Raw genomic sequence first — 19,718 nt, forward strand, 5'->3', positions numbered from 1 at the left:
TTTCTCTATAAGTATTCATGACAAAAAGATTGCTTTGAATGTAGTATTGTTTTATTAAACACTTAAAAATATTGATGCAGAAGAATTGATGGAACAGAGCTATAAATGCAGTTGTTCTGGCAGTTCTCCTTCCATGGTGACAGCTTTATTCCCCATGCCTTGTATTGGTTTATGGGTTCTTTGACCTAATTTGAGGGATTAAAATTAGAGGAAGATAGGTCTCTGTGCCCTGCATGTAAATCCTAATAATGTCAGCAGTCCAGTGGAAGATTGAAATAGTGCTCTGGATTTCTAGGTGAAACAGGGAAAACAAGCATCCACAGGATGTTTTAGGAATTGGGTTAGCAGGGCTTCACTGTAAGTCTGATTTGTGCATATCCTTTTCATGGGGAAAGAATTACAGCTTGGAAATGGGGTCTGAGGAAGGAGCCTTTTGCCTCTGCTCAGCTGCCCAGACACAGCAGCTCTGCACATTCCCTGGGTTTGCAAAGAGAGGAGCTGCACAGCCACTGCAGGAGGAATGGCAGATATTCCTGGTGTGACAGTCACAGACAGAGCTTGGAAAGATCCCAGTTTCTTTAGTCTCATTATGTGACACCAGATGGCTGGAGATCAGCTCTGCTCTTCTTTGTGGGTCTGCCTGTGCTTATGTACATGCCCAAAATGGATGTCTATGATAATGTAAAATAATATAATTGGGATGAAGCATACCCCACAGTGGATGTTTCTGGGGGAGTTTCAGCTAACTGCTGTTTTGCCTCATTCTTATATATACGGTTTTGCTTTTATGTGGTTTTTTTTTTTTTTTAAGTACTACTGTTTTCCCCATGATGAAAATAGGTACTTGAAAGACAAGATCAGGGTTTCAAGGTGAAGCTCTCAGGGGGTAGGAAATCCCAAATTCAAGTCACTTGACACCTCCTTAGTCTGGTTTCCTATAGCACACAGAATTCTTGTTTCACTCGGCAGAGATGGTGGATAATGTTGACTTAATGAGCAGCTATTAATGCTTTTCTACAGAGAAATTTAATAATTAATTAGTTACTTCTTATTCTAGTTCTGTTATACCAGATGTAAAACCGAGAAGAAAGTGTAGCCTTATTTTTGGAGATGCCAATATGGAATATTTAGAACATGTTCTTTCAAAACACCCAAGCCTTCATAGGGCCTGAGTAGCTGCTGCTGATTTTCAGTGTCAGTGCCAACACTGGAGCTCAGCACCAGGGGCTGCCCAGTGGCTGAGCACCAAGAACTGCTTTGGAAAGATCATGGTATCACCAGGAGCTCTGGCAGAGGCAAGAATTGGAACCAGATTTTTTGGGAGACTTTCAGTTGCCATAATGTGAGACCATTCTCTTCAAGCAATTTCTGTGCTTCATTAATCTTCCAAATTCTGCAGCAAATGAGGCAGAGATCCTGCAGAAAACAGATGCAGTTAGCAGTGAATCCTGATTTGTTGTTGGAGAGTGGTAGAAAAGATCCTACACTACCATGAGATGTTTGTGCCCAAAGACATGGTGGCACTTCAAAAATCCATGGTTACAGGTCAGGTTATTTGGTCATGGAAATGTTAAGATCTTTGCTGACTTAAAATGCATCCATGCTGAGGATTTAAGGATTAGCAGGTCTGTTACAACCTGTGCTTAATATGGCTTGGATCCTGGTAGACTGCTCTGACACGAGCTGAGTCAAAGCAGGTGGGAGGCAGATATGAGATGGAGTTAAATTGGTGCTTGTGGGAAAAAAAAAGCCAAGAGCAGCAGTCTGTGCTTGTCACAGATAGCTGAGTGACTTTGCAGTCATTCCTTTGCTTTTATCTGTACCACTGTCCCACGGGTAAATGCTGGGGGGTAGCACTTAATGGTTTGGGTTTATTTGTTGTCAACAAGTACACTATGAATTCTCTTCTGAGTCCCTAATGAAAACTGAGACAAGTTTTCATCACATAACCTGGAGGGGTTTTCACTGACAAAAACCTGATGCTGAAATGCTGAGCTGTAGCTTTGGATTTTAGTCAGAGTTATGGTGAGGGTCCATCACTGAATTGTTCTGCAAAAAAATACCTTAGACAATTGTGTTTCTGTAAATTTGTTCAGGTAGTCTTAGGTTCAGATATTAAAAAAGAAAAAGTGACTGAGCAATAATATACAATCCTCATTTCAATCCTCATTTCACTGTGGAGTACTGTAATGCACATTGGAAATGAGGTCTCATTGGAAAAGGTAATTTGAAAAAGATCCACAGAACCTTCACAAAGCTGTAATGAGTCACCAGTCTGTGAGGACTCACTTGCTATATTGCAGTGGAGGGTTTAATGTTTTGTTTTTCTCATCTAAACACTTTGACCCTTCTTATTTTATTAAGATAAGCCATTATCTAGCTGTCAAGAGCCTAGAATTTCTCCAGATTTGTTTGCTGACAAGTTGGTTCAGCACGACTATTCTCCTACTCATTTCTTTCACCACTTCAAGCAAATTTTCCTTTTTTTCCACTCCTCTTTATCAGTTCTTTATTCTTTAGAGCTCCTCAGCTCTCATGCTATTCCCAGATGACTTTCCCACTCTGGATAAGCGTTGGTTGGAATGTATAGCAGAAATTGGAAATATTCTCAGTCACTTGTCGTGTTCACATTACCAGTTGCTGTGCTGGAGAGTTGTCCCAGTGACTTCACAGCTTACTGGGAGAGAAAAGAGTTATTATGTGCACTTCATAAAACAAATAATATTGGATTGGGTTAAGAAAACTGTGCAATGCCTTCACTTGTGACTGTGCAACAAACTGAAATCCTTGGGATTTGTATTTGGGGCTGAGTGGAGGGGAAGGGCAGAGGTGGGGACTTAATCCCTAAAATATTAATACAAAACAGAGTGAGAAGTTTTGACTTTCTTCATCATATTAGGCACAGCCATGAGTTCCTCCAGCCCACAAGTGTGATTATAATTTGGTAACTGGTGGGGCCAACTGCATTATTCATTCTGGTTCAGACTGAAATGAAATCATCGAGGGCAATTTTCTGTGTCACACTTCAAGGTCAGATGAGAGTATTTATTATTCCTTCTCTGTTTATCTGTGAATGCAAATTGAATTTAGTGATTCAAATTGATGAAATGTTAGAAATATAAAACTCATCAGAGCCGACACGAAGAGAAATTACTGGGTAGAGCTGGCCAGTGACTTCACCAGCCCATGTACAGGCCTCTGTTTAGATTAGTAATTATTTCAGTCTTTGGGTTTTCTCATTCAGAGTTTTGTTTCAGTTGTTGTCATTTTTGTTTTCAAAGAAAAAAGTGTAATAACACTTTGAAGCATTTAGAATTTGAATTAGATGATGTAAATTAAGCCAGCTGCAGAGAGGGTGCTTGCATCCTGGCTGGAGAAAAGGTTTCTTTTCAAAATTCTTCCTTGGAGTTGTTCTTTGGGGGCTTGTTTGTTTGTTTTCCTCTCTCCTAAGACAGTTCCTTTTCTCCAGTATTTTACTCCCTTGTGCTGGATGCACAAATCTGGGTGAGGAGTGATAGGGAAGGGAGCAGACATTTGGCATCTTCTGAAGCTCCACATATTCCCTTACTGACAGCATCATCCACAGGCTGACCTTCCTCACTAGCCAGGGTTGTTAGGAGAGCCAGAATCAGGAGCTGCAAAGTGGACCAAATGAGCACAACTCCTGATGAAGTGCTGGGAGTGGAGGTGCTCCCTTCCCAGCTCCCTGTGATGCATTTTGGAGAGTGCAGGGAACATGTTGGCTTGGTGTGGTGGGTCGGTCTGTGCTCAGAGGACTGAGGGCGTGCTGTTCTCTGCACTGTAGGAAAGTGCACCTTAAACTTGTTCTTATCTCAGAATGGGAGTGGAAAATCCTTTTCAGTGAATGCCCTTTTAAAATAGTCCATCCTCCATAATTGCTAAATGCCACATGCAACTGATGATGCAGGGAGAGATGACACATGCAGTACTGGCTATATGCTGTGTTAATCATCATAGAGGACTCCTGGTTTTAATTCCTGCTTTTTAATTACTTGCATTTTATTAAGAACATTTAGTGTTTGCTTCTCCCCAAGCACTGCAAAGGAAATCCATGTGCTCAGGGTGTAACTGATGTCTGACTTGTTGTGGATTCAGCACAAGAGCCATGAGCATCTGCACACACCAAAGGCCCTTAAAGATTTGTCTGCATAAGCTAATATTAATCACTTTGTTTATTCAGCTATCAGAATAAGTTTTCCTGCAGCCACTGAAGGCAGCAGCATTTTCAAGTGTAGTAAGTGCGCAGCCACCAGTGTAGGCTCAGTGGTTTTTAAATACCAGTAGAAGTTTTATTCACCAAATAAATGCCTTTGGTAGAAGCTTTGGTCTTCTGAACACTTCAGGTTTAGAAGCTTAGGAAAAGGACATTTATGCCTGCAGTTATCTCCCCACTGAAATATTTTTCGTGCCAGAATTCAGTGGTGGGTGTTGAAACTATTGATGTTTCCACATAAAACCAAAACAAACCACAGACATTCCTCATTTGTTAAGACACCGCTTTCATCTTGATGGTGATGTGGAAGGCATGTTCAGGGCTGTGGCAGTGATTCAGTGTCTGTTCAGGTGGAGCCACCCTGGGCTGTGTTTGGAAATGTTCCTGGGCTGGGCTCCTCTGGGTGGCTGCTGCCAGCACAGCCCCGTGTGCTGCAGCATGTTCACCCTGGAGTGGAAGGAAGCTCAGAGTGCCTCACGTGAATTTATTTCAGTGAATCTTAACTCCTGCCGGTCAATTATGGCATTGTACTGGGGCTGGGGCAGAAAATGTGGGTTATTTCTTTTCTCTGACTGCTCACTTCAGTGGAACTCTCTTTCTGAGCCTGATAGTTACACTGCTGGTTAGGGAGTAAAATTAAATAGTGTCTCACAGATAAAACATTGTCACTGCACCAATAAAGCTCCAAATGTCTGTCTGCTCCTTACCCATTTCATCTGGCCGCACTAGCAAAATAATTCTCTTTATGTTGTTCCCGCATTATAAATTCAATGTGATTTGAATCTTCCTTGTGTGTCTAGCAGCAAGATGATGTATGATCTGTTTGCTTTTGAATGATTTGTGGTTTATGGAAGCCTGGTGCTGGTGAGTTATACGAAAGATCTTTGAGAAAATACAAGGTGTGAAAACAAGAGAAAGTTTGCAGATGTTTGCCGAAGACTTGGGAGAAATAAATAGCAAGAAGAAACAGTGTTTTTCCACCAACTCTCTGTAGACCATTGCATGTAGTATTTTGTGTAGCAGTACTTCATAGGCTCTCTGTGAGGCACACTTAAAGCTTTAAATAAAATATAGCCCCTGTGATAACTTCTACTAAAGATGTTCATATTTTATATCATTTCTCTTTCTGAATATAGTGAGCAAATAGATAACACAACCTGTTTTTCCCCATAGCTCCCACAGTCCCAGTAGCAGGGCAGGATTTGAGGGCAGGAGAGGGTGCTACTGCTTCCATATAGTCCCAATTCTGTCTGTGAAGAAGAAAGGAAGCAGAAGGAGATGCCAGTCTTATTGTAGTAAAAGTTAGCACCCAAACCTCTGAATTTTGAGATTAAATATTTGTAGCACTAAAGTCTTCTCCTCCTTCCTGATGGTGGTTTTTCTAGTTTACCTGCTTTAAATGTTAAACTAGTTCAGGTTAGTTCCATAAACTAGCTGTGTTCTCAGAGCTCCAGTCATTCTTTCCAGCAGCATTTTGTAATGGATCCGTTTTTTCCCCTTTTAACATAGGATGGATATTTTTCACCTTTTCTTTCCTGTGTTCTTCCCTATTTAAGTCAAACTGTTTTCATTTTATCCCTTCTGTTTTTCCTTTTTAACATAGGATGGATATTTTTCACCTTTTCTTTCCTGTGTTCTGTCCCTATTTAAGTCAAACTGTTTTCATCTTCTCCCTCCTGTTTTTCCTTTCTAATTCCCATCCTGGATGGTGCTGAGGTAGGTTAGGCAGAGGCTGAGGGGGGAAGTTGTGTCAGAAATTGGAGGTTGGAAGAATCCTTGAGGGAGAGCACAGGCAGGGATGTCCTGTTGCTATCCACTGGAAAATAAAAGACATGCTGGAGTTACCCTGATTTTGCTTATGCCTTTGTGTTGTTCAGAAAACTTGTGGGGGAGGAACTGGAATGAAAATAACATTTTTGTTCAGCCCTCTGTTTATCAGTTTCCAGTCTGGTTTATGTGCGTACGTGTGGATTCATTGAGATGCCTGCGAGTTGTCAACTTTCAGGAAGGGATGTTCCTTCATCCAAATGTCTTGCTACAAAACAATTTCCCCTGCTCCTTTTTGCCTCATTAGCTTCTGCATTAACCCTTTTTTGTGCACTCTGACATGAGGATGTTGATGGCTGCAGCGCGTTTCTCTTTTCAGCTCCGTGTGTGCACTGCCACTGTCACTCTGTTTTCCTCCTGTGCTCCCTCACTTCCCATCACACTCTGCTTTTCTCTTTGATGTGCTCTCCCTCCTGACAGCTGGCCCTGGTAGGTACACGTGTCTCATCTGCTGAGCTACAACATGACCCACACAGTGTTGCTCTTCTAATTGTCGCTGTGGACCCCTTGTTTTCCTCCCAGCTTCATACACAGGCTGGTTCTGGCATCCTGTTTGCTTTCCCTGTTTGTGGTTTTTTTAAAAATTTTTTTCTGAGGTGGTAACTTGGCTACTGAAAGGATGGAATGATTAAAATAATGTTTTATGAATCGCTGGGGGGCGGGGGGGAGCTGTCGGCTGCTTTTGTCATTTTTGAAGGAGATTATTAAAATGTATCTTATAGCTTCAGTATTCACTGTGTGCCCTCATTGTTCTTCAGTCTTTCAAAGAATATTCTGGAAAATGAAGTTTTATCATTAAGATTGCATTAAAGTGGATTACAGAAGGGAAGAGCAAAAAATGAAGAGTCTCAAACAGCTCAGAACAGAAATATGTTGGCATCTTATTCACTGGGATGTGGAACAAGGAACATTAATAGGCTGATAAACAGAAATGACTTTTTCTCTTTAAGGCTTAAAAGGTTTACTTTGAACTTGCAAAGATTTTTTTAAATGCCACTTCCCTAAGCTTATGCTGAATGGAGAACTTTGTGCCTCTTTTATTTTATTTTTTAATGCTCATATTGAGTGAGCAATTACTTCTGAAAAGGCATAGGTGTCATCAGGGTGGAAGAAGAGTGCACAAGTCTGGCTTTAAAGGCTTTGGCTTCTGAGCACCTACTTGCAAATCCTGTTTTGTGTCAATAAGAAATAGCACTTTCCTTTTGGATTTTTCCTTATAGAAGCAGCTCATGCTGTATTTGGTGCAGTTTGTGGAAGAATTATCAATCTGTCCAAAGAGAGCAAGAAAGGATCTCAATAATGTACTTTGGCATGGTGTGGAGAGTTGTGAGGAAGTTGAATTTCACACCTCCCATAGCAAGGAGACCTATGGTAACAGTCAGTTCAGGGAGTTTGAGGATTGTCCTCGCTTTCAGAGACATTTCTGGCATTTGAATTTTAGGTACATTAACATCACATTTGTACTGAGGCTGAAATATAAACAGATGAAGGTGTTCTTTCCATGCAGTGGCTGAGGAAATTGCCCATTTGTCTCTTTGCTCAACTTCTCTCATGTTTTAAAAGAGTTTTCCAACCTAGCTTGAAAGTTTTGTGTGGCTGAATGTCTGTGCACTCCTTGACATGTGGATCTCAAATATTTTTCATTCTTTTGGGAAGGAAACCTAGCACATATCGCATTTTTCTTGGTGAATGTCAAATCAATCATCATTTGTCGGTCCACTCAACATTTATAGAAATAAGTCACAATATTGGGAGATTAAGAAAAAAAATTGCTCCGTTGCCTTATCAAAATGTTTTGCAATAATCAAATGTGAGATTTTTGCTGTTTCAGGGTAATTAATCTTATGCTTGCATTTTTTTCTTTTGTCCTGATTCTAATCAAGACAAAGGTTCTTTGATAAAGAAAAAGATATTTGCAGTAGGGTTTCTGTGGTGTGATTTTAATTGTTACAACACATGTATCACAGTTAATGAGGATTTTGTACTTATATTTATACTATGCATAAATAGGAATATTGTTGAACAAACTGTAATCAATCTTAAGGCAGAAATTGAGGTTACCAGGAATTAACCAACCTTTCTGCCCTGTTTTGAGGGCAAGCTTGATAGGCTGCCCCACAGGCATGTTCCATCACCAGAGATGTTATTCTTGGCACAGGTGCCCCTCTTAACTGATTAATTAAAACAGGTGCAAGGAAGCAGTGGTACCCTGGTAATGCAATTATCCAGCTTCGAATGCAGATGTGAAGCCCTCATGATGAACCTTCCCACCTGAATACAGCAATGAAGAGACTCTTTCACAGTTCCCAATTATTAAATTGGTTTGTGAATGGTTCCAAACTGAACTGGAGCTTTAAACAGGTTTCTAATTTATCCAGTGCTTTAAAACAAATGCTTTTTTCAAAGAGAAGGATTTTGAATAGAGAGACAGCTGCTTTGGAATTCTTGTGCATTCCTACATACATTTCACAAAAATACAGTTTGGTGACCTGGCAGCACAGGTTGTGCTTGATTTATGCTAGAAGTGTTCTTTAAGTATTCCCTTTTGGATCTATCTAAACAGTACCTTAACAATTGTACTGTTTTATTTAAAGCACTTTTATTTACTTTCTTTCAACTATAATGATGAATAAGACCCTTGGAAGCAATCATAAATTTTCCAGTGGTGTTTCTAGCATTAGAAAAACAAAGGTCTTCTGTTCCTGACTAAGCTGGAGATGTTGAGTTTGATCTTCCTTGCTTGCTTGAGGGTTTTTTACTTGTGTGCAATATTTTTATTTCATGTCCTGCTCCCTCATTAAATACTTAGTGCACTCTTGGATAAACTCATCATATTTAAATCATGAACTGACTCTTAATCACAGGAGTGATTCCGCTTTTATTTTGTTATTGATCAAGCGCTTTGCCAGCAGCTGATGTGTGACGAGCTGCTTGATGTGAGCCTTGGAGCAGCTGCCCCTCAGTGTCCCAGCAGCAGACTGTGGGGCTGAAGGGCACACCTGGAGAGCTTCTCCAGGAGCTCACAGATAATTGTGCATCACCGTGGTGTGCTGCACACAGAGCTGAGAAGAAGAGGGCCAGGCTGTTCTGGTTTAATTGAGAATCATGTCCACATCTCCAAAGAAGTGCTAATCACCTGCCCTCAGCAGACATTTCTCTTCCAACAAAGGTTGCTGGCAAGAGCAGTGTGCAGGTGGTGGCTGTTATTACTTGCTGAGTACTATCTGTCAGTCAAAGCAGACAATAGTAAACCTACTCTTTCTTCTTCTTTATTAAAAAAAAATGAAAGGTCCAGTAGAACCCAAGATTGTGGGTTGTTTGTTGAAAACAAGGCATGTTCTCAAAGGCATACTGATTGATTTTGAAACAGATGTGCAATTATTTAAATGCTTCCTATGTGTGAGCTTCCAGTAATTGTCTCTTGCTGCACAAGAAGGCTGTCCCTGGGATGGTTCTTCTCTCACATCTTTTTTTGACAACAGCTGATAATGAGAATGCAGCTGCCCAGTTTCCAGTGGTGCAGCCGTAAGATGAGAGTGACACGGTCGTGGTCATGCTTCTCCTCTGAGGCTTTCCTGATCTCTCTAATGCTTGAGAGGCATCACTCAGGAGTTCACAGGTCTGTCTTATCTCTCTTAGTGCCAGGATGCTGGAGAAGGCCAGGCAGCAGCTGCAGGAGGAGATCCTGTGTGTTCAGAGCCAGCTCTTGGATGAGAAGAAGAAACGAGAGCACCAGGAAGCGCTGGTCCGGCGGCTGCAGAAACGCGTGGTGCTCCTCACCAAGGTGAGCCTGGAAACGCCCGTGTCCTTATTTCTTTCTGCCAGGTGCAGTCCTTCCTATTTCTTCTTTGTTCACGTCTATAACTGGTGCTACAAAACTGTCCTGGGGTCTTTGCATAATGGGGCTATGGGAGACATGAAACCTGTCTTTAGGGTTTCACTGGAATGGAAGTGCCAGTGCCTCCTAAAGCTGTGTTTGTGTTCCCCCAGCTGGGCTCGTGCTGTGCTGAGGATATGTGACTTTGTCTGAGCCTTGGCATCCATGTGAGGGCAGAGAATTGAATCATGTTGTTGTTGGAGTGTTTTGAGCCACTGAAGGGAATTTATAATGGCTTTGGCTGCATTGCCTCCTTTCCTAAAGAGAACGAAGTGGCAGCACCTTGTCAACTGTTCCTGTGGAAAAACAATTTACAGGGAGTAAGAGATTTGCCTTCCTCTTACGCTGGAAGTCTGTTCAAATGTAATGGCAAGCACTAGACCAGTAAATTGAAAATACGTTTTAAGATTCTTTCTATAGAATATATCAAAGGGGTCTGCATCATCCTATATCAGGTGTGCTCTCATGATGAAATTCTATACAATAATTCTGAAGTCTGCAGAGCATTGAAAATTTTATATTAAATTCTGAGAGCTCGCTTTCCACAAAGGGAATAATAATTTGCTGTAGCCAGAATGAGAGTTACTTCACTTTCCAAGAATACTCCTTGCAAAACTTCCCTCATCTGAGCAATCTCCCTGGTATTGTAAAGCTGCTCACGTAAATGAGCTTATGTGTGTGCAGAAGGTCAGACTCCAGTAGTCAGAGCTCATGAGAGGGAGCCAGGCACATCACCACGTGGGGAGGCAGGAGGGGAAAGAGCTGCTGTGGTGCCTGAGCTTTAGACTTTGATTTCCAGTGTCAACTAAAGCATTTTGATCGATTTTAATTGCGCTGCACCCAATTTTGTGTAATTCCTGTGCCATTGTTGAGCCAAAGAAGCTGTGATGTATGGTGCAGTAAGCAGGGCTCTTGAAGCATGAAGCAGCCACTTTACAAGAGGATATTCCATCAGATCTTCTGACTGCAGAGTTTGATGCCATGGAGAGTCACAGAAGTGCAAAGAGGAAAATGACAGCAGTTCTTTAAGCCTCACACTGAGGCAGGCACTGCAGGCAGGGTGGATGGACCAGACTCTCCATGGAAACAGAAAAGGCATCTCCTCTCAGCCCTTCTCCTGCCCCAGCAGCAGGCAACTCTCCTTGGTTCTGGTTTGGGACTGCCATGGCTGGATAAGACACAGGTGCATACTGAGCCCTATAAAAAACCTGGTTTTATAACCTTTTCAGCTGTCTAACTCTGTGCTGGACTGCTCAGCCCTGAAGGAAGTTTCTCAGATGGTTTCTAAAATATTCCCTTTGTTAACTTATTTCCAGTGCTCAGCAGAAACACGTTTTGTCATAGAACACAAAAATATCATTACTTTTCTTTAAGTACTGGACAAAACCACAACACTACTTTGTCATGTGATGGATTGTACCCTGATTTATATGGAAAGACAAACCTTTGCTTTGTTTGCTCTGCTCCCCCTGAGGAGGAGCATAGGAAAAGTTGGAAGTGTTCTTCATCAGACCATGGCAAATAAACTTGTGTTTTGACAGGGGAGGTTTTCAGTGTGCTCAGTCATTCCTCAACTGACCTGTTTTGAAGGAATAAAGACTTTGCTGTTCTCTGAAAATTTATATTCCATCCAGAGAATGCTGAGGTCCTTTGTGAAGGAGTACATGCATTATGGTACTTGGACAATCTATCCTCAGCACTGTTTCTCCTGCTGGTTGCTCTTCTCATGCAAAATCAGAAGAAAGAATTTCATTTAATTAAAAAAAGTATGATATTGTGATTTAAAAAGAGATTGAGCAAATACATTTCCTGTCAAAAATAATTATTTTACATTGAAAGCATATCACCTAGAATGGTATTTAATCATCTAATTAGTGGCATCAGTACTGTGGTGTGCTTTTATGTAATTTGAGAATGGAAGAGATGAGTTCTCTCTATTCAATCTTTGTCTTGTTAAATAGGACTGTGAAAGTCTAATTTGAGGGAGAGTATTATATATATGATTGAAATGCTATTGCTTTTGATAGTATGACTTCTGCATTTGTGCATGTTTGACCCTCTACTAGGGGAGTGAATCAGTTCTTGTGTGCTGAGCAAACAAGGCTTGAAAGGTGTCAGAGGTTCAACAGTGCAGGTTTAATGCTGTAACAGTTTTCCTTTCTTTGGGCTCAGGTTGGAACCTGGAAGTCTCAGTCCTAGAATATGTTTTAAAATCTGAATAGAAACCAGTAAGTTGGTTTTTTGTTCGGTAACAGCAGGACCAAATATTTCAGTGGTAAATGTACTCTCCACAGGGGGTGCTTGCTTTGTCAGTCTGACTCCTTCTCACTGCTATGGCTACTGACTTTTTTCCCCAAGACTGAATCAATATTTTGTGGCTTTTACAGACTGCCAGTCTCACTTGTCAGTCGTGCTCAGTTGCTACTTGCACAGTCTCTGTCTGTCTTGGTTGCTCTTGTATTTCCATCCCAGTGCATTTTACCTCTCTGTCCATTGCTTCCTTCCTTGCCTCATTTGCTTCTTTTGGGCTTTCTTGATCTTACTTGGGCCTTTCCAGTTGGTTTACTGCTTGGAAGTGACGCAGTTGTCAGTGTGGGATTCTTCAGTGCATCCCTAGAAATCCTAGAAATCCCTGTTCCCTGGCAGGCTGGAGCAGCATTCTGCAGTCTCTGAGTGTCACTGCAGTGGTCCAGCCCCATCGACTCCACTGCTGGGTGTGGGCTGGTGTAGGAGCTGCATCCTGATTATTCCCGCTCACAAACTGCTTGGTTGATCATTTGGTTAGTTGATCAACATGTTGGTTGATCGTTTAGTCCCACATGCCCTTGTAAATCAGATCAGGACTGAAGTTTTCTCATTTACATTATTCAATGAAACATAAGGCTAGTTTAGGACACCACTGAGGCTTTCAACACTGATGGAGTGTCACTCCCTTCACTTAAGGTGATGAAACAGAAATTGATGTTTGAAGGGGTGGATTCAATCTCTCTCTCTCAGAGATCTGCCTGGCTGAGCTTGCTGTCTGTCATGCTTTCTGCTTTCCCTTAGCTCAGAGTTTTGGGAAAATCTTTCATCTTTGCTTTAGTCCCTGAGGTACTTGTGATACAGCAGTCCTGGGAGACACCTGAAATGCTGGGGAGACACCTAGTCTGCCTCTGCCCTTTTGCCTGTTTGATTTACTGCTGTATTTGCTTTGAATGCTGTGTTTACTCGCACAGTTTTGCATTGGACTTTTGTGTTGTCCTTAAGCTTCTGAGTATTTCACTTTTTCTGAGAGCTTTGCACACAACTCCAGGTCTTTGTTTATGAAGTGGGCTTGTTAAAAACAGTCAATTCTGGTACTGAATGGCTAAAATAGCAATCTCTTAAGAAATTGTATATGACACAGAGACCTCCCAAAATGAAAAACCCTTCCTGAAAGTCCTTATCTGAGTGTAAGCAGCTGATTGAGTCAGTATTTCATGGAATGAAAGTTCTAGTTATTTTTTTCAGGAGGGCAGCTTCCAGAGGGCACAGCTGGGCCTTGTGCAGCAGAAATGTTGCTGGAGAACAGCAATGAAGGCCCACTCAAAAAAGCCCAAAGGCCACTCCCAAAGCCCTCTGATGTGGAGGGCCAAAGGTTGGCCATCATCTGCTCCTCTCCTCGAGTGATTTCACCTGGTTGTGGTCAGCCCCTGCTGTGTTTCTTACTTAGCTGCTACCAGGGCTCAGACTTGGAGCCTCTTCCCCTGCACATGTTCAGTTCAGTGACTCCTGAAAGCAGTGATTCCTTCTGTGCCCAGAAATAACTTCTGCAAGGAGCTCTAGAGTGCATGGGATCAGCCCAAAGCACTGCAGGTTTGCCCAGAGACAAAATGCCCTGCCTCCTGCAGCCAGGGCATGATCCTTTGCAGGAAGATCAAAACTCAAAATGGGAAGCCCAATTTCAGTTACTTTTTGTAACTTATTCCAAATTAGTCTAATTTGTTCCTGAAATTGTCGGCTTTATGAGTGCACACTGCCATAATTGCAGCCCTTGCTCTCATATAAGGCACAACACGATGACTGAACTAAGCTGCTTGTGTTGGATGTTGTTGTTTCACTGTGTTTATTTCTTGTCTGTGCCTTTGGGTACCCTGCTGCCCAGAGAAGAGACTGAAAAATTCCCTTTTGTTTCCTGGGCTCTCAACCAGATCATGTGATATGATAGGAAATCTGTTTCTATCGAGACATAATTTAGGCCATCACCATAAAAGTTAGAGATTAAACAAGTATTGATTAACCAACTCCAGCTGACTGCTGATACCACATGTTCCTGGAGATATCAGTCAGTGTGAAGTATATTAGTGTCTCCCAGAGCTGAGAGTGGTAAAAATGCATCAGAAATGGGACTAGGTAATTAAACTGTTCATTAAGCATGGCAGATGCAGAGTTCATGACTTGATTTGCCATCTGCTTTGTTTTGTAATCAGTAAAGATTTAAAATAATGCTGATGGCTTCTCTGTCATATTGGGTCCTGCATGATGTTTTTTCTGAGGGGGTAGATAGATGATTTTAAAGTACAAGGAAGGATCTCAAAGTTCTGGGTGTGCAGCAAAGAAGGTGAATTAACCCTGTTCCTGGGATATGTGAAAGATAAGTTGTAAATACAGCAGTCAGTACTGCACTCAGCAGCACTAGAACAGGCACTTTGGCTGTGACAGACTTTTTGGGCATCACACCCTGAGCTGTGCTCTGCATCCAGGCAGCACAGCTGGCCTTGGGGCAGCTCTGAGCTGCTCTAACAGGCACTTTGGCTGTGACAGACTTTTTGGGCATCACACCCTGAGCTGTGCTCTGCATCCAGGCAGCACATTTGCCTTGGGGCAGCTCTGAGCTGCTCCTGGGGGCTGTGAGCAGTATCCAAAGTATCCAGTGCTTTCCCTGGCTGTTATCACTCTCCTTCCTTCCTTCCCTCAGTCCAAGTCATGATTCTGTGGATGCAATTTCAGCAGTGCTGTTGCATCCCCAGCTGTGCTGCTGCTCCACACCTGGTTGTTAAGTGCTGTCAGCCTGACCCTGGCCAAACCTTTCCCTCTGCTCACTGTGTCTCCCCTTTTTAGGTTTTTATAAACTCAGGAAAGTTACCTTCCTTTTTATGACTGGCAAATAAATACATTTTAAGAGGATTGCACATCTCCCTCTTCAGGGATTAAGCAAGGCAGGTTTTGTGAGTGCTTCCTTGGACCATCCATCCTTGAGAAGAGGGAGATGAGACTCTGTGTTTGAAGGAGACTCAGCAGCCTTTTAGATTGAGCACAGGTCTAATTTCAACTTGATTATATTAATCAGTTAAACAATTTCAGAGAAAAGGTGGTGGGTAGTTAGGGGTGGAGGAGGATAATAGCAGAAGGAGACAGAAGATCATTAACACGTGTGGGAAAGAGGCAAAGAGAGCATTGCTGCTGTGGAGTGCAGGGGTTTGGAACAGGTCACTGCTGAATTTTAATCTTTAGTAACCAGTAGCATCATCAATTTTAATTCCCAGACTGCTCTTGTAGGGTGCCTTTTTTTCAAAGAATGAAGACCAACAGGTCAGAGATGAGGTAGGTGCTTTTATGAATAATTCTCTGCCCTGTGAGCTGCTGTTAAAATGCTCCTGAGTTCAGTCTGATGAGGCGTGGCTGCTGGGCTTCGTGTTTGTGATTTGCACAAGAGTGTCTGGGTTACTGGATAAAGGGTGCTGAGTTTTGTGGGGAGAAGGCAGGATTTGGGAGTTTCATGACTGTTTCCATAGACATTCTTTGTTGGAGTTAGGAAATGTCACACTTTGCTTTTGTTGGTCTCTGACTGCCTTCCCTCTGTGAGGTGGAAAGTACTCCAGGGAGATGGAGTTCTGTGAGGAGTTATTTTAACACAGTTGGCTTTGGGTTTTGTTCCTCTGTATAACCCAAATTTGTTGTGGGTCTTTTTTTTTTTTTCTTAATAACTTCTTCCAGTTATCTGCTGTGCAGTTGGCTTTGGGTTTTGTTCCTCTGTATAACCCAAATTTGTTGTGGGTCTTTTTTTTTTTTTTCTTAATAACTTCTTCCAGTTATCTGCTGTGTCATATTTTAGTCCTGATCCACTTAACCACCTCCTGGAGCTCAGGCAGCTGCCTCCACATCAAAGGGGCAAAGCATGGCTCTTTTTTTTTTTTTTTTTTAAAACTTCTTCCAGTTATCTGCTGTATCATATTTTAGTCCTGATCCACTTAACCACCTCCTGGAGCTCAGGCAGCTGCCTCCACATGTAGCACTGTTGGAGGTAACTTGCTGTACCACTCTTTGCCTGCAATACCCCTGCCAGATAACTCTACAAATATGTGTTCTGACAACATGCGTCCTGATTAATTTTTATTTTTGTTTATATGTATTGCTGGTCAGCTTTACCTTTCTTGATCATCTTGTACTGTGAGGACCTTTAAACCATGCCCTCACCTTCCATACCTAACAGCCTGCCAGGATCTGTTGACCTGATTGCAAGTATCTCTAGATCTCAGAGTCTGAGAGTGATTTTTTTTACCTCTGTCTGTACCCTCTAATTTGTCTGCTTCTGAGTTTTATTTAGCTTTTAATGGAATGGCCTAACTCCAGTTTTCAAGGAAGTTGCTACAGGGAATACAAAAGAACAAATACAAATTTTATCGGCTTCAACTGTTGCCCAAGTCACTCAGCCCTGCCCTTAGAGAAGCACAGCAGTGTTGATGGCTTCACCCTGGCCCAGCCATGAACCAGCCATAGTGTTTATTGAAATGGGTTCATCTGCAGCACTGCCCTTTCTGTAGCTTTCTGAGCACAATCCCACAATACTCCAACAGCAATTCCTGCAGACACTTGTACAGTGACAAACTAACTCTGTGCTGATTTATACTAGATGCTTCCTTATATTCATTACAAGATCCTATTTGCATGCTTGACATTTTAAAATACTGTGTTTGGAATGTGTTATTTATTTGGAGACCTTTATTAAGCAACCTCAATCTAAGGGTTTAATTGTTACTGATAGCTAAGAGTATAATTACCTCAGTAAAATATCATGGCTATATTAAGCAAATGGCAATTGTCTTCCAGAAGAGAATGAGTACAAGCCATTTTCCTTTGAAACAGGTTGTTTCACGAGGTATGCTAATATCATTTACTGAAACAATTGCAGAACCTCTCCATAAAGAATTAATAAGGAAAGCTGGGATCAATGTGTTTGTAGAAGGGACTGGCTGCAGCAGTGTTGAAGCAGTGCACAAAGACCATTTGGGAGGAGGAAGTATCTTTAAATTAAACCAGAAAATGTTCTGTTTCTCAAGTGAGAGTTGCAGATTTTGGGAAGTCAGAAGAGTGTGTTTTTGCTGGTGTGGGCTCCCAGAGCAGTGCTTGATTTTCTTTTTTGCCATTGTCCCTTACTTTGGCTAACTTGGTAATAAGCTTACTACTCGCTTTTGACTCCATGAAGAAAGTAGCAGAATTGTTGAGTTCTCACTTCCTTATCCTGCTCCAAAATGACTTTTCGAAGCCTAAGAGTTCCCTTAGTGTCACTTGTCAGTCTGCATTTGTCAGAGGTTCCTCTGGCTCTGACATGCAGGAGCTGTTCCCAGGCTCTGGGCACTGGAGTCTGCCCTTCTTGCTTTCCACTGCATCCTCCCCAGTGAGACCCTTTGCTCTTGATCTGTTGTCCTAATTCCTCATAGCTAGTGGATAAATTTGCCTTTTGCCTGACTTTGGGTACTGTACTCTGTGTACCCCGTGTTACCTGTAGGAATTTGTCCCTTGGAGGCGGGAAGGTGATGTGCTTTGTTAGAGCTGAGCTGTATCACCCCCGGGCTCTCACCATGGAGATGGTGAGGCTGAGTTCAAATGGCCAGCCTGGAGGCAGAAGATGAATTGGCCCCTGGGCCTTGCTTCTCTTTCCCTTTCAGAAGCATAAAAGTGCTCATAAAAATTATCTTAGCAATTTTCTGGGAATTGGTTTTGTGTAATTCTTTCTCTTGCCTTATTATGTATCTGGTAAACCTTGCAATGATAAAAATACAGAGTTCGTTATTATCTTTATATCTGATGTTTTTGAGGTGGAGGCACAAGGACAGCCTCTGTATTCTTATTGATGTTATCTCTGACATAGATTCTATTTAAGCAGTGAGTTTAGAGGGTTTTAAAAAATTTTATAACAATTCAGAGTATGCAGCAAAGTTAAAAGTTATGTTATTTTATGAGGTATTTGTGAAGAACAATAGAAATGTGATCTTTTTTTTCCCCCAGAATACTGACTGGATTCTGCTTTGTTCTGCCCCCACTAGATATTAATGCTCACTGCTAAGAGGTTAGATTATGAAAATTAGAAATATACCCATAAAAGAATTTATATGACCTTCAGTTCTCGTATTTCTCTGAGAGAAAGGGCTGTAGGACTTCTAAAGGTAAAATATTCAATAAAAAGAAATTAGGTTAATCCAATGTTATGGCTGAGAATTTAAACTCACCCAGGTCAGGTAATTCAAAGTTATAGTTCCCTTGATGCGTGTGCTGTAACATTTATTCCTTAGCTCCTCAGCTCTGAATTATGAGGGATGGTTGAGCAGGTCTGGCAGGGAAGATGGATGGCTGGAATGAGGGAGTGATTGTTGGGGGAAGTCGGGCAGAACAAACCTGACTGCTGGGCAGGGGCTTGGGCAGCATCCAGGGACAGGCAAGAGGCTTAGGATTTCTGAACAGCAGGCTCTGAAATACCAGCAAGGCTAAGCTGCACAAAAAAAGGGGTTTTGGTTCTTTTTTTTTGCTATTCTTTGTTCCTCAGATACTTGTGGTTTGAAGGCATTAATCTTGCTGCCTCTTAGAGTGGTGGTATTGCCACAGGAACTGCAGCTTTGAATCTCTGACTTCTCTCTGTTTTAATTCTCAGCCATAAAACTGGATTAACTGGGTTTCCTTCAAGTTGAATTGCAGGGGATTTTTTTTTTTTTTTAAGGATAGGAGAGAGAGATAATTAAGTAATTGCACAGTAGCTTATTTCAACATGTGATGGGAGCCTCTGGTAAGAACAGCTGCACTACTCAGACACCAGTCAGAGCATCCTTTCAAATGAAGACCCAAAATCTTTATAAAACTGAAGGACTGTCTGGAGAATTGAGGAGTTTTGGATTGCTCCTGGCACAGTATCATGCAGTACTGACTGTTTTGTTCAATGTGTGTTCACAGCATCTCAGGTCAAGCATTGCTTAAATTAATGAATATATTAGAAGTCAAATGAGGTTTTACAAAACATCTTGGAAATGGTCTCTGACCCATGATTTGTTGCATTGAGGAGAAATGTACTGTTCCCTCTTTTATGAGCACATTTGTTTAGGTAGTATTTCAGATAGAGTCAACAACTGTTTAATAGAAGCTATAGAAAATTTGAAGAATTGGTGTAGTTTCAGTTAATTAATTTTGATTGATGTAATGAGATTATTATGTTACAAGTTTCTCACTATACAGAACAGCTGCTGGATTCTTTTAGTGTTATGTGGGGCAGGACCTGTGAAGAATCATTAACTGTAAACTTGCCTGTTCAGGTGGAACCAGTTTGGGACAGTGAGGGAGCTGAGACTCAGTTCTTGTCTGTATGAATCCAGAGCTTCAGGATTTCCCTAGAAAGATCAATGCCTTTTTGAAGTCAAGAATTTAAAAAGGAATCAACAGGTAAAGTGTGAGCGTGAGAGAGGAAAAGAGGATATGCTTTTTACACATCAAGATGTTGGATTTGCTTTCTGTCAGGAGGAGGAGATCTCTTCTCACAAGAGTCTTCTGATT

At 41.7% G+C, this 19,718-nt stretch overlaps 1 protein-coding gene across 4 annotated transcripts in view; it reads left to right on the plus strand.

Moving 5' to 3' along the window:
* MAD1L1 (mitotic arrest deficient 1 like 1) overlaps positions 1 to 19,718 on the plus strand; it is a 350,640-nt gene that overhangs the window by 93,174 nt on the left and 237,748 nt on the right. For 3 of the 4 annotated variants that reach the window (XM_039732446.1, XM_039732448.1, XM_039732449.1), the window contains one exon: positions 9,701 to 9,845. In XM_039732446.1, the coding sequence (XP_039588380.1) occupies positions 9,701 to 9,845 (145 nt within the window). Of the gene's footprint in view, positions 1 to 9,700; positions 9,846 to 15,354; positions 15,504 to 19,718 lie in introns of those variants that run through there. The other variant, XM_039732451.1, reaches the window with a different exon arrangement.

The sequence above is a fragment of the Passer montanus genome, unplaced genomic scaffold (genome assembly GCF_014805655.1).
Source record: "Passer montanus isolate IOZ18808 unplaced genomic scaffold, ASM1480565v1 scaffold8, whole genome shotgun sequence".
Taxonomy (NCBI): Eukaryota; Metazoa; Chordata; class Aves; order Passeriformes; family Passeridae; genus Passer; species Passer montanus.